At 41.9% G+C, this 13,027-nt stretch overlaps 1 protein-coding gene across 1 annotated transcript in view; it reads left to right on the top strand.

Moving 5' to 3' along the window:
- The window catches only part of nrxn2b (neurexin 2b), a 488,648-nt gene that overhangs the window by 164,634 nt on the left and 310,987 nt on the right, over positions 1-13,027 (top strand). The window contains exon 3 of the mRNA XM_063900632.1: positions 3,790-4,091. Coding sequence (XP_063756702.1) covers positions 3,790-4,091 — 302 coding nt within the window. The remainder of the gene's footprint in view (positions 1-3,789; positions 4,092-13,027) is intronic.

Raw genomic sequence — 13,027 nt, forward strand, 5'->3', positions numbered from 1 at the left:
GATAAGAATACTGATGGAAACATCTGGAACAAGTCAGTATGGATGATGGTCAATCACATAGATGCATGATTTGAAGAGAGGACAGGGAGGATTAAATTCAAAGTGAGAGATGCACACAGCTTGGAATATACTTATCGGCCGGATAAATATAGTCTATTTTTTCAAGGTTTAATGTATTCCTGGCTGAATGATAGTAGTATAAGGCACACTATACCAAAGAGGGCACGATGGGGAGGGCATCCTGCTTTTTCTTTTTACCTCTGGGGACAGGCATGAGCCCTGTCTTCCTAGAGCAGAGAGCACAGCTGGAATATAAGGTTTAAGGAGATCACACGGGTATGACATGGTTTGAAAGGGTGTGCAATGGTTAACACTTTTGTAAGGCATCAGAATTATCTTAAAGCCAGATTTGTAGGGAGTCAGATCAGACTTTTCAGTGCCTGGAAAATAAATGGGTGACATTGTACTGATTCTTTGGTAAAAATCATATTGTTGTCTTCAAGCATAATCAGATGTCAGCTAGAGAAAAACACTTCAAAAGCTGGGGTTTATGTTTAGATATTTCAGAAAGAGCTTTGCTAACAGTGCCACTGTATGACTGCTTAAACCCTCATCCATCCAAGCCAGCAGGAGCTCCAACAAGACTGTTTGTATCAGCAGAATAATTCAGTACTTCTTTACATTTCTGTCTTGTGTATTCCGGTTTCTAAGCCAATGAACTTCTGAATGTGACGCTTAGGAGAAGCCGCATGAAGTGCTTGCGTCATGGAATACAGTTGGCGGATACATTTGGCCGAAGCACTTCATTACTGATTAGTCATGAAGCAAATGATGGTTGGATCACTCTGCCTCAACACAGGCAGTATAATGTTTGACCCCTCAAAATACCCTCTACTAGAGGTCCATCTACTAACTGCACTGAAATCAAAATCTAGAAGAGCTGAACATCTAATTAATAATAGAGATGCTATTACGGGGGGCTAAATTTCAAATGAGTCATTTCTGTAATGCAGTCAGGGCCTTCTGTGAGGTTAATTGAGACCTCGACGGCACTTAAGTCTCGGCTGCGTGCTTGTGTGTCTTGTCTTACCTCTGGCTACAGCGTCGACTCTCGGGCTTCTATGGAAAGAGATTTGATCTGACTGAAAAGTGCATAACGATAGTCCAAGTGTGTATGTGCTGGTAATCACAACAGTGCTACCACGAGAGGGAGAGATAGAGATGAAAAGTAGATGTAAAAGGAGCAACGGATGTACAGCAATGAGAGCATATTCAACAGAGCTTAAGTGTTTTCAGAGAAGGAAAGAAAAGAGGCATTTATTGTATTAATTCACGTTTCTTGAAAGTCGAGGCTGAAGGGATCATATTTTCTCTCCTGGGAACCTCGAAGAAAGGCTTTTCCAGTGTGGAAGAGCAGTAGTGACTTCCTGGGAAAAAGAGATACAGGGAATTACCTGACCCAATATGCGATGAAATGGTTTCAAATGTTAGAACACACGTTATTACATTCCTGGCTTGTCACTTAGTTTTTTTTCCCTCTAAAACAAGTTCAGAACAACAATCATATAAAGAATGAAGAATTTATGAAGGGACATCGTTGGCATCGTGACCAGACTGCCGGGTGCAACAGTGAAAACAGTCCCCCCCCCCCCCCCCCTCTTCTTATCCTGTCACTCCCTGATCCCCACCAGCGTTATCTCCTCCTCTCAGCCTTCTATTCATTAAACAGACATAAACAAAAGAAAGTTTTTTTGCGTGCGGCTCCATCTCACTGAGCCCATGGAAGCAATCACAAGCTGTTTGTTGCTTACCGTTAAACAGCCCATACTTTGGGAGGGGGGCCCAACTTAATACATAATTGAAAATGGTTGCTCTGGTCCATTTGCCACGCTTTTGTTCTTCCTACATCAGCATCACAGCCACCGCCAGAAGGCTGCTCTTGGGGGATTTGCTTTTTTTCCCTCCGTGTCATTTTTCCTCTTCATCTCTTTCCTCTTCCTCCTTTGATGCCTTTTTTCAATAACAATTCACACTTCAGTTGAGATTGCTCTAAATTTCAAATTCAGCCAAAATGCTCTTTTAAGTAGCTGTCTGTGTCGTGATGCCATTTCGTCCCTCACTTCCTCTTCTTTCCCCTACACATGAAATGCTTTTTCTTTTATATGAGTGCACCCATATTATGTGTCTGCGTCTGCCTCAAAGGGAGCTCTATCATTTCCTTTAATGTTCCAGAAGCAGAGCAGTTAATGTGTTATTTAACAAAGCACTCTTCTGCCTCTGATTATCCCTTTTATTTTACCTTTTTACATGACTTGCAGGCAGCGTTTTTTTCCTTTTTTTGGTCTTAATACAATGGTGTAATCAACTTTGCCTCATGTAGGCTACCACACCTTGAGCTGTCCATGGTCAAATCTCAGTACAAAGTGCACAGCTATGACATGAACACACTGTTATCTATCTCCTCTATCCTCTCACCTTAGATTGCTCCTATGGCGAACTCACTCGCTCATGAAATTTGGCTTTCAATCTGTCTGCCAGCTGACCACCTCCCCATCCAGCTCCAGCTTCCCTCCCCGGGGAAATGCACCGAGGTCTAGGAGCTATCCTCCTGTGATGGAACTTCAGGATAAAGTAGATTTGATGATCCACCCATACAGGGGGCCTATTAGTGGTTTGAGTTTACCCCCTCTCCTTTCCTGTTGCAGCCCTAAACCTCATTACCTGAGGCAGATTCTTCAATCTGGCCCCCCCAGGGAGACAGATGTGCACAGGGGCAAATTAACACAGTAGGCTGAGTTTCACTTCAGACCACAGTTCATGTTGGAAACCAGTAGATTTGTGTAACCAATGAGTGGTGAAGAGTTATTTGAGAGATGCCATTATTGATGGGCATCTGTACCGACTATTTCAGGACTTGTAATATAAATCAGAACACATTTGGGGGTCATTACTACAGTACAAGAAATGGGAAAATATATGATATGATCCAAAGAGTAGCATAACATAAAATAGGTATATTAAATGTAAATGTTCTTATAGGAACCAATAAGGAGAACTAGATAAAAGCTAATCTCATGCTCAGCGGCTTCAGTGTTCACACTGTGATTGAGGTGTCACTGCAGCGATTTGGTTGCAGTGGTACTTCATGTTGTGACAGCGGCAGGTGTTTGTTCGGTTCCTGACTGATGCACAGTGTCCTCCCCTGCTGCTGTTACGCTTCTGTTTGACACATGTCCGTTGTACAAACTGGCTGTTTTGACTGGTAGTATGTGAACGGCGCTCCCTGCAGTGGAAAGAGGCCATATGCTGCAGACAGACTGACAGGCATTAGCAAAGTTGTCAACACCTATTCTTTCCTTTCTGTTCGACGTTCATGCTCTCCCTGTTATTTGCTCTTTTTTTCTTGTATCATCTCAGTAGCTCTCATATGGTTCTATTCTGTGCCTTTCATGTATTTGTTAACTGAAATAAGTGTTATTTTTCATGATGAACATTTCTTGCAAGCATTAGGGTCGCAGCAACGATTCATGTTGTAACACTGGAATTAATAACCACAGCTAATCGGTTTCATCTCAAACTATGTGACCCATGAGATCCTGTGAGCAATACCAGTGTTGAGAAGTTAATCTGCTCAGAGACCCTGTTTGACTTTTAATAGCTGGTATATGGCTTTTTAATGTGTTAACAAATGTTCCACTACAACACATGATATTGCTCTAATCCTGCAATCACATAGTTTTACTTTTACTTACCTTTCCTTTTTTCTTCCTCTCTTCTTTTTTTCTCCAGGAAAGGAAGAATCAGTAGCCACCTTCAAGGGCAACGAGTTCTTCTGCTACGACCTGTCGCTGACGCCCATCCAGAGCAGCACTGACGAGATCACGCTCTCCTTCCGCACGTTGCAGCGCAACGGCCTCATGCTGCACACCGGCAAATCGGCAGACTACGTGAACCTTTCCCTGAAGAGCGGCGCGGTTTGGCTGGTCATCAACCTGGGCTCGGGCGCATTCGAGGCCCTGGTGGAGCCCGTCAACGGCAAGTTCAACGACAACGCCTGGCATGATGTGCGCGTCACCCGCAACCTGCGCCAGGTAAACACTGCCCTTGTAATCCAGGGCCACCGCAGTCGGAGTGGTGCCTCTGTCCGCCACCCACCTTATCTTTGCTGCTTGATTTGACTCTTATTTACTCTTGTCTTTTCTTTCTGCACACAGAGCTCACAGGGATGTTGGTCACCCCGTTCTTCTGTCCTCTGGTTTTGCTTGCTACCCACCTTAACACAACATTTTTTTTTTTTTCTAGGTTGATGTTGAACAGAAAGCTGGTGCTGTTTATGTCTGTCTTTCATGGCTTCATGTTATTTTCTAAAATGACCAAAGATCTATCTCACTTTCAATTCCAAAGGCAAATAATTGAAGATAAATCACAGTCCTAGTGAAAATAAGAGTAAAATCCCAATCATAGTGAGTAAATATGCATCATGCTGCAATCAAAAACAGATCTGCAACATTAAGGGTGTTACCTGGGGCATTGTTTTGTATTGTTATTAATGAGCAAGTGGGGAAAGTGCTCTCCTCAGTATATTTGCACATAATGTACTCGGCTACACAAATGGAATGCACCCTAATATATCAAAGGTGACAATGCACTTAAACCCTTTCTGAACAAATTACCTAACACATCTTTACAGACCTTTAATCGTAGCTAATGGAAAACAAAAGAGCCCCAGCAACCTGCATGTTTGTGTGTGAGTTGCAGTGTTCCTGTGCTTCTTCCATGTCTAATTTTATACTTTTACTAAGAACACGCACATACAATACACACTGTGCTTGTCTGGGACTCTTTAGATGCACCAGGTCATCAATTGGCAGTTGCAGATACCAGCAGTGAAATACAATCAATTTCACTTGCACTTGCCGTGCTTACTTATCACATTTTTTTAGGAATTCTAATTGGAATGAATGGCTTGTCAGACCTAATAACAGGAATTGTAAGTTGCCGCAAATGCAAAAAAGGCCCGATGTGAATGCATTAACACAAAGTTTAACTCCTTTGTGTGAGCCTGCAAAACATCCTAAGAAACTGGATGGGGTTGGGGGGGAGGGTAACAGACTGTTTAGAGACTAAAGAAGGAATACAAAGTGTTTTTTAATGTGAACTAAGTGCTGATAAATTATAGGGGAAATGTCCATGGCAACTAGACATCAGCATCTCTTTCATATTGCAATAATATGAGATATTTCAGTGTGGTAACTTAATGCAGCTTCACAGGGATCAACATGTTATGCTTTAGAGCTTGGTGTGATCAGCAGAGTGAGACCAGCTTAACGAGTTTTGGAGGCCAACACAGTTTTAAAGATTTACAGCAGGAGCCATCCCACCTACCAACTGCGCCATAATAACCATTAGCACATTAAGTAGCACATGCACATACTGAACTGGGACACTATTATCTGCCTTCTCTGCAAGGATTCTACTTGGAAAATCTAATTGATACTTTGTTTAACTAAAAATAACTATACGCATTTATTTAATACACCTTTGATCGTAATTGTGTCTATGATGTGCATTGTTTAGAGCTTCTGTAGAGTGAAATCACTTGATCGTAAACTTACGTGCGAGCATCTGTTGCTCACGTAAAATATCAGGCAAATCTTGTAGTGTTATGTTAGTCTGACTTTGTCCTCGATCTCGATATGAAAACCTAATGTAGCTTAGCAGATATATAGCGCCTGCACTCAGTCCATGCCTTGAACTAGAACTAACTATGGTTTGAGCTTCCTCGCAATCTCCATTAACTCACATAATAGCTTGAATCCTCAGTGGAGCACTGTAATTGACATAACAGGTGGCCTAAGTGCTATAGAGCTCTCTAGATCTACACTAGGCCCTCCCAACTGAGAGACACAAGTACGGAGGTATCGATGACATTGACCACCTCTGACCCTGTGTTTACTGCCGCGCTGACACCTAGCTGATCAATAAGCACTCGCAGGCTTTAAGGCTTTGTAGGACACGTGCGTTCAAAAATGTGTATTGTTTTTTAGACTGTCAAAGACTTAGATTGTTTTTGCTTTTATATATATATATATATATATAATACACATTTCTGAATATTCTAAACTTTAATTTAAATATATGTATGTAATTTGAAAAACATAGAAAACAAAATGTATTTTTCTTTAACAGGATATTCTAAAAGATGCAAACATTGTCCATTACATTAGCAAGGCACTGCAAGCATTATGCTTTATGACAAAGGTAAACAATATCTATTCTGAAGAACAATAGGTTTTGTCTGTGTTCATAATCAAGAGATGGATATAACATTTTGCATGATGTATTCTGTGCATTAGTGTCCTTTGTTGATGGACTAAAAAGGGTGGATAAAAACAATGAACACTAACTATACAAACTTAGACGTTAAAAAACACCTTGCTTTAAAATGTACACTTCCATGTCAGTCCAACCAAAACTAGCCAATATAAACTGGGTAAAGAATGCATATATTGCTAGGCTGCTAAATGGATTGTATTTGCGTTCAATTTTGCCAACATTCGGTTGTCAGTATACTATTAACTATATCATCCAATGTCCAAATTCAAATGCTAAAAGTGCATCGGCACAAACACACCATTCTTGTTTTCTGCTCGCCTTCCCACTGGAGCTAACATGATATCTTGCATTACAAGTACCCTGGCATCCACAAGACGAGCGTTAGATTCCAGCTGCGGCTATCGTACGGCCCCAGTGGTCTCCAAAGTCTCATCCACTCTCTGTCTGTTGTTCTTAATGGGTCTTGCAACGTCATGCATATCTACAGCTGCATCAGTAAGCTCCAAAATAAGTAATGCCTGTGAGCTCCCACACGCCAGTCTTCCTCACCCACTCTCTTGTGTGTGTGTGTGTGTGTGTGTGTGTGTGTGTGTGTGTGTGTGTGTGTGTGTGTGTGTGTGTGTGTGTGTGTGTGTGTGTGTGTGTGTGTGTGTGTGTGTGTGTGTGTGTGTGTGTGTGTGTGTGTGTATTTTCCATCCTTTCTTCACAAAACCTATGAATTTGTCAGCTTTGTGTAGCATAAAATGAAGCAGACAGAATTAGGTGAGGTGATAGGGACTCTCTGCCAGGAGAGAGAAGAGGAGGGGGAGGAGGGGTGAGAAATGTTGTATTCCTAACAAATGATCACAGTTTTAGAGCTCCCCTTGGTGGCATCTGGCAGTACTGCTCCAAGAGATTGGCTAATCCCTACAGAGTACATATGACAGGCAGGCAAGGACGCTTGCCTTGACCTCTCATCAGTGCAACTCTCTCCCCGCAATTCACACACAATGTACCCCACCCAATGCACACATTGGTTAGTATAAGGAGCAAGGGATCCCTCACTCACATCCTCCCTCCCTTTGACATACGGATAAACTGTCATAGACATCTTGTACAGTTCAGCACTGATGACCATCATCCTCTGGGAGGCAAAGGGCAAATGCTGAAAGAAGTAGGGCAAAGACAAAGATGGAAACTCTGGTGTCAGGGTGTCTTTGGAGATGATAGATGTATCTGCACTGCACTAAAATAGAACACATTGTGGAAGTAGGTCAAATATCTATATAATTGTGCGATGAAATTCAAGTCAGCATAAATCTAGCAGTTAAAGCAATTCAAGCACAATTCATACTTTAAATAAAAACCCTCATTGTTCATTGTGCTGTATGGTCATATTGATTTTGGGATAACTTTTAGCTTTGACAACTGGAAATACCAGCCACAAGTCTGTTGAGAGTACCTTGAACAGAAACTAAAACCACTGGCGCCTGTGTTATTATGTTCCTACCCATTACTGTCATTACAGCATCTCAAAGTCAATCAATCACTTTGCGTGTGTGTGTTGCAGAGAGCAGCAGAGCAAGTGCATATCAGGTAGAGGCTGATGTTCTGTGGGAGTCTTGATGAATGTCTGGTAGTTAATGCATTGCCTTCAAACATTAGATTTGCATACAGGTTCTAATAGCATTGCCAGCAGTGAGATGGGGACATCAAATCAAAGACGTGAGAGCAGCCAGCAGATGTTTTTATCAGCTCCTCCTGCATAATCACTACTCCCATGGCATTATAAGTTCAACCAGGAAACAGAGCAACTGTGCATTGTCTGGAACCCAAATAAGTTCTGATAAGACATGGATGTAGAGTTACTGATGTAGTTCCAGTCAGTGCATGTATACAATGCTGTCAGGAGCAAAGTGCCTGATTGGACATGTTAGTTTGTAGCTATGACTCGCATAAGATGGTAAAACATTTTGAATCTGTAGTTTACTATAGTGTAGCTTGTTGTAATGGTATTTGTGTGACCTTTATAGATTGCAGAACAGTTTTTGTTCATGGCTTGTTATTTTATCGATATTCCGTGGCAGAAAACAACTGATATATAGTGTAGGAGCCGTTTATATGTATATGTCATGCTTCCAATTTACTGGAAAGATCAAACTACACATATGTAAAGTAAGGCTAACTTTCCATGTAGACGATCACTGGAAACAGAACGGCCTCACATCATAGCGGCCCATCTGTACACTTAACATGGACCAGCGTCCCAACGGACACCACAGGCAGTCAGAGGAAACATGAGACACACACTGGCAGAGGAAAGGAAGTGTGCGCTTGTACGTCTGTATTTTTGTTTGTTCATCAGAAGAAGAGAAAGTGAGAGGATGATTGTGTGCACAACAGAGTGGGAAATGAAGTGCAGTTCTGCTATCAGAGACTAAAGGAATATCAGAGCAGTGGGAGGATGGGGCGAGCACTGAAAGAGAGACAGTGGTTTGTTCTACTAAGGGAAGAAAAAACGGAAGCAGGCTTTCTTTTGTATTCCCCAATGTCACTTTACAACCAGAAGATTCTACATCGACTGTGTCACAGAACTGGGCCAGAAGCTTAGCCAGCGTCAAAAAGAGAGAGAGACCTCTGAACTCAATATCTGTCGTTTTTCTATTCCCCTTTTTCTGTGTCAATGTCACCCTTTCCTCCCTTTTTACTCTCACTTACAGTATAATCAGTCCTCATGTCTCTGGCGGTCCCTCTCCTTCTATCTACCTTGATGTTTTTACACCTTGGATGCAGCTATTAGATTAACTAATGGATCAAACTCATTTAGTAATGTCTGTGCTCAATGCATGTTCAGCCCCCAGCCCACAGTCTAGTTGCAGAAGGCAAGCTTTGATCTTCATGGGAATCGAGTTCAGCAAAGGTCACTTTGAGAATTGCAATCTGTTAATCAGAATGTAAGTGACCACTATGAACCACATTAGAATCCACGGGGGCATCGTAGTTTTCGAGAAACTGGATTTCTTTGATTTACTTAGGGACAATACAGCCTCCAATATCTATAAAGAAAGGAGTATATGGATGTTTGTTTTGCCCTAGCTCAGATTGATTTTAAAACACTACTGTTTCAACGTCAATAGGAAAACGTTCATATTTGCTCTTCTGCTATCCCATAATAGGACATGCTATTGTGTGAGCTTTCAACAACAGCAGGGCATTTTTATCTGAATAAGCAAACACAAGGAAGTAAGTTATCATGAGTAACACACGTATCAAAAGCAGCAGAATTAACCAGGTAGACTTATTGTCATTTATTATATTATGAAGGTGTTCCACATGAGGTGTGATCTTCTAAAAGCATAACCCCTTTAAAAAAAAGATTCCTTTCCAAATGTGCTGTAGCTGTTTAGGCTCTTCATTCATCACCCAGTCACCGATATGTTGTAATCCCTGTTACTAAGACATCACCATATTTAAGAAATCATGTTGTAAGTGGCAGCTCATGTTGAGGGAACAGCCACATTTATTTCACATGAGACGACAGAATGAGACTCCCACCCTCCCCCTTCAATCAATATGAAAGCCTGGACGCTCCCCACCTTTTTTCTCGTCCGTTATAGCTACTTGTCTCTCTCACTTGTTCAGATTATTCATCCATTTCACCAAGCATTGATCAGCTGCAATAACCCTCCCTGCTCCTCATCCATCAGTCCATTCCTCATCTTCCTCCACTCTCATCCGACATTACTCCCAGAGGCAGCCATTATTCCTAAGAGAGAACCAATCAATTCCCCTGCTGCTCCTCTTCCCCTCCCTTTCTCACTCATTTTCACCACGACTCCATGTCCATTTTTACCGGCAACTTGTCACTTAGCAACTGTGTCTGCAATGCTGCTTGGTAGTGAATTGTTCCTGGTTCGAGTGCTCCAGTAGTTGCTTTACGCCTACCACCCAATGAGACCCCATTTAAATACTGTAATGTTGATTGATTGGAGAGAATGTCTGCCTGATTTACTGTATAGCAGTATTTATATTTATGCTTGCCTTATTTCTTTCTCCTGCTGTGTACGCAGAGGAAAGAAAAAGGAATGAAAAAAACTAGCAAGGGAATCACACCACAACCCACCATTTCCTGACCCCTTGCTTCTGCCATCCTGGAACACACTACACCCATCGTCAAACTCCCTTTCTTTTCAACTATACACCTGTAAGGTTTCATGACTGCATTTTGCATGATAGTGATGCTATTACAGCACATTCAATTCCAATACTAGTATCTCAATAAAGTCCTCACAGTGTGTTCAGAATGACTGATTGAAGCTATTGTGTCTAAATCGAAAATACCATGTATAGTGCTCGGCTTTGCAAACACATACAGCGACACGCCTTTATGGTGACGATAGACATTGCTATTGAAGACTGGCAGAAGTAGTGGATTTATTTGATGTACATAATGAGATGCTAACAACCCTGTAATCCTTCCTCAGTTCACGGCCACTGACATTTTAAGCAATCCTAATGTGCTCCAGCCGAGAGGAGGTGGGAGCACAGTCATTGTGCGTAAGTGGATGTGCTTTTCTTTTTTTCCGTACCCTTTTATTCTTTCCCCATGATGATCAGAGGTCAGCACCTGAAAGCCCAGCGTGAGCCTGTACACTGCTCGAGCTACAAACACCTCATGCTAATACATCAGCCGGGTTGTTTGATACCAACACTGAGAGGTTCTGTGCATTTGAGGGGAAAAAAGCTCATTTGCATCACATTTCTAGCACATTAGCATATCCGCCCGCGTTCCCACACTCACTCACTCATCAGCCTCATTTGCCGCTACCTGCTCCAGCACTTTCATGTTTATTCATCCCTCTGTCTCTGAGACCTATAATCAGATAACAAATCTCTGTACCATTAGCACATTCAAACAGGTAATAAAATGCTAGTGAGACAAAAACGGCTAAAAGATGGGGGAAGAGATTATGGAAGAGAACAGACAATAATTACAGGCATCTTTAGCTGTTACCTGCATCCAAATCAGGAAGGTGTTCTTTGTACTCTTTGTTAGCTGTACCAAAGCATGTTTTCAATTACAAACAAGAAAACAGAATTAAAGCAAGCTAGATGGTGCTACTCTACTGTATAGGCTCAAAACTGGACCCACATGTACTTTAAGGTGATGGGGGGGACATGTCCTATGTTGTTATCATTTACTGCAGCTTAGTTTATTAGTCATCTTTACTGTATGAAAATTAAACTCAGCCATAGTGCTTGTTGCTAGACATTAATCTCCTCCTGATGTATTCTACGGAGAATGAGGGAGTCTGTCAGATATAGTCAAATAGAGGTGAGGACGAATGGTAGCACAACTAAAAAGGAATAAAAGTTTTTACCCTCACCATCATAGCACACAAAAAGAAAAATGGTGCCATTTTCATGCACACACAGACGCTCACACCCTCACTTGCTGTTTGTTTGCAGACTTCTCTTCACAGTAATTGCAGTGACATTTATATTTGCACCTGAAGCCTGTCTGCCGTTTTCCATTACTTCGAGCCAGATTAAGAGACAGGCTGTATGGCTGATGATTGGAATGAACACGAAACCAAATGTACCTGAAAGAGCTATTTTGAATCGAAGCCCAGACCTCCTCCATCCAACAGGGTCACTCACAGTGTCTGTGATGCAGAAGAACACCCTATACACGGCACATGCATAAATACCAAGCAACACAGTATATGCTATGGATGCAGCCAACACAAATTGAGCTCATATTTCAGGTACACATACAGTCTCTAATCATTAATTCAGGCTGGGAAATGTCTCCCTTGTGACAAATAGCACCCACGTCCCCTCCCCTCCCACCCAATAACAGTATTCCACGATATCAGTTGCATCACTTATTTCTGACTTAAGTCCAAGATTTATAGGAACAAGATGATTAGTCTTAGACCTTTCTACGTTAAAGGATAAATCTATCTGGACTGGGAATCTTGGCTCGACAGACTCATCCACTTTTCATTATATATATTCATTCAGCTTATTCACTGGTGGCTGTAGTTCAGTGACATCCACCTTGACAAACACCCCATTTTACTTCTTTGCCAACTGTTACTGGCACTATGCAGATCTTCAGCAGGAGTTAAAGGATTTGTTTCGACTGTTTCAGCTGCCTGTGAAATGCACAGCTTTGCAAAACTCATAGTGAATCACACCGTTATTAGCATTAGCTCCTGACCTCACACTGAGAGAATTTTCTCTCAGAGGGCCCTTTGAGACAGTTGCAGCAGGAAGTTGTTTGTCTGGGCCTGTGGTGGTTTACACGACTGGGAGCTTAATTCTCCATCAGCAAACATCGCCATTCAAAGCATTGTTCTCCCACATGGGTCAATTACAGAGATGGGGGTGTGCTGTCAAAGCAGGGCTTCCAGGCATTTTGGGTTTCAAGAAAAGTTAAAAGTAGAACAGTGCATGGAAAAGGAAATGAGTAGTTCCATTTTGATACGACTGCATTCGTACTCTTCTTTAGGATCTACACTCCCAAGGATTCTCTTCTGTGGTCAGCCCGCTCTGTTCCCTCTAGCAACCACAACACCTTGTTTACTATTTATTAACAACAATAGAATAACACAATGTTTCTGCCCTATTGATCTTGACAATGGAGTCCCAGTTCATACAGTACGAGTTCTAACATGTATAAAATAAACTCCTCTCACTTTCAATG

The sequence above is a fragment of the Eleginops maclovinus genome, chromosome 14 (assembly GCF_036324505.1).
Source record: "Eleginops maclovinus isolate JMC-PN-2008 ecotype Puerto Natales chromosome 14, JC_Emac_rtc_rv5, whole genome shotgun sequence".
In the NCBI taxonomy this organism is placed as follows: Eukaryota; Metazoa; Chordata; class Actinopteri; order Perciformes; family Eleginopidae; genus Eleginops; species Eleginops maclovinus.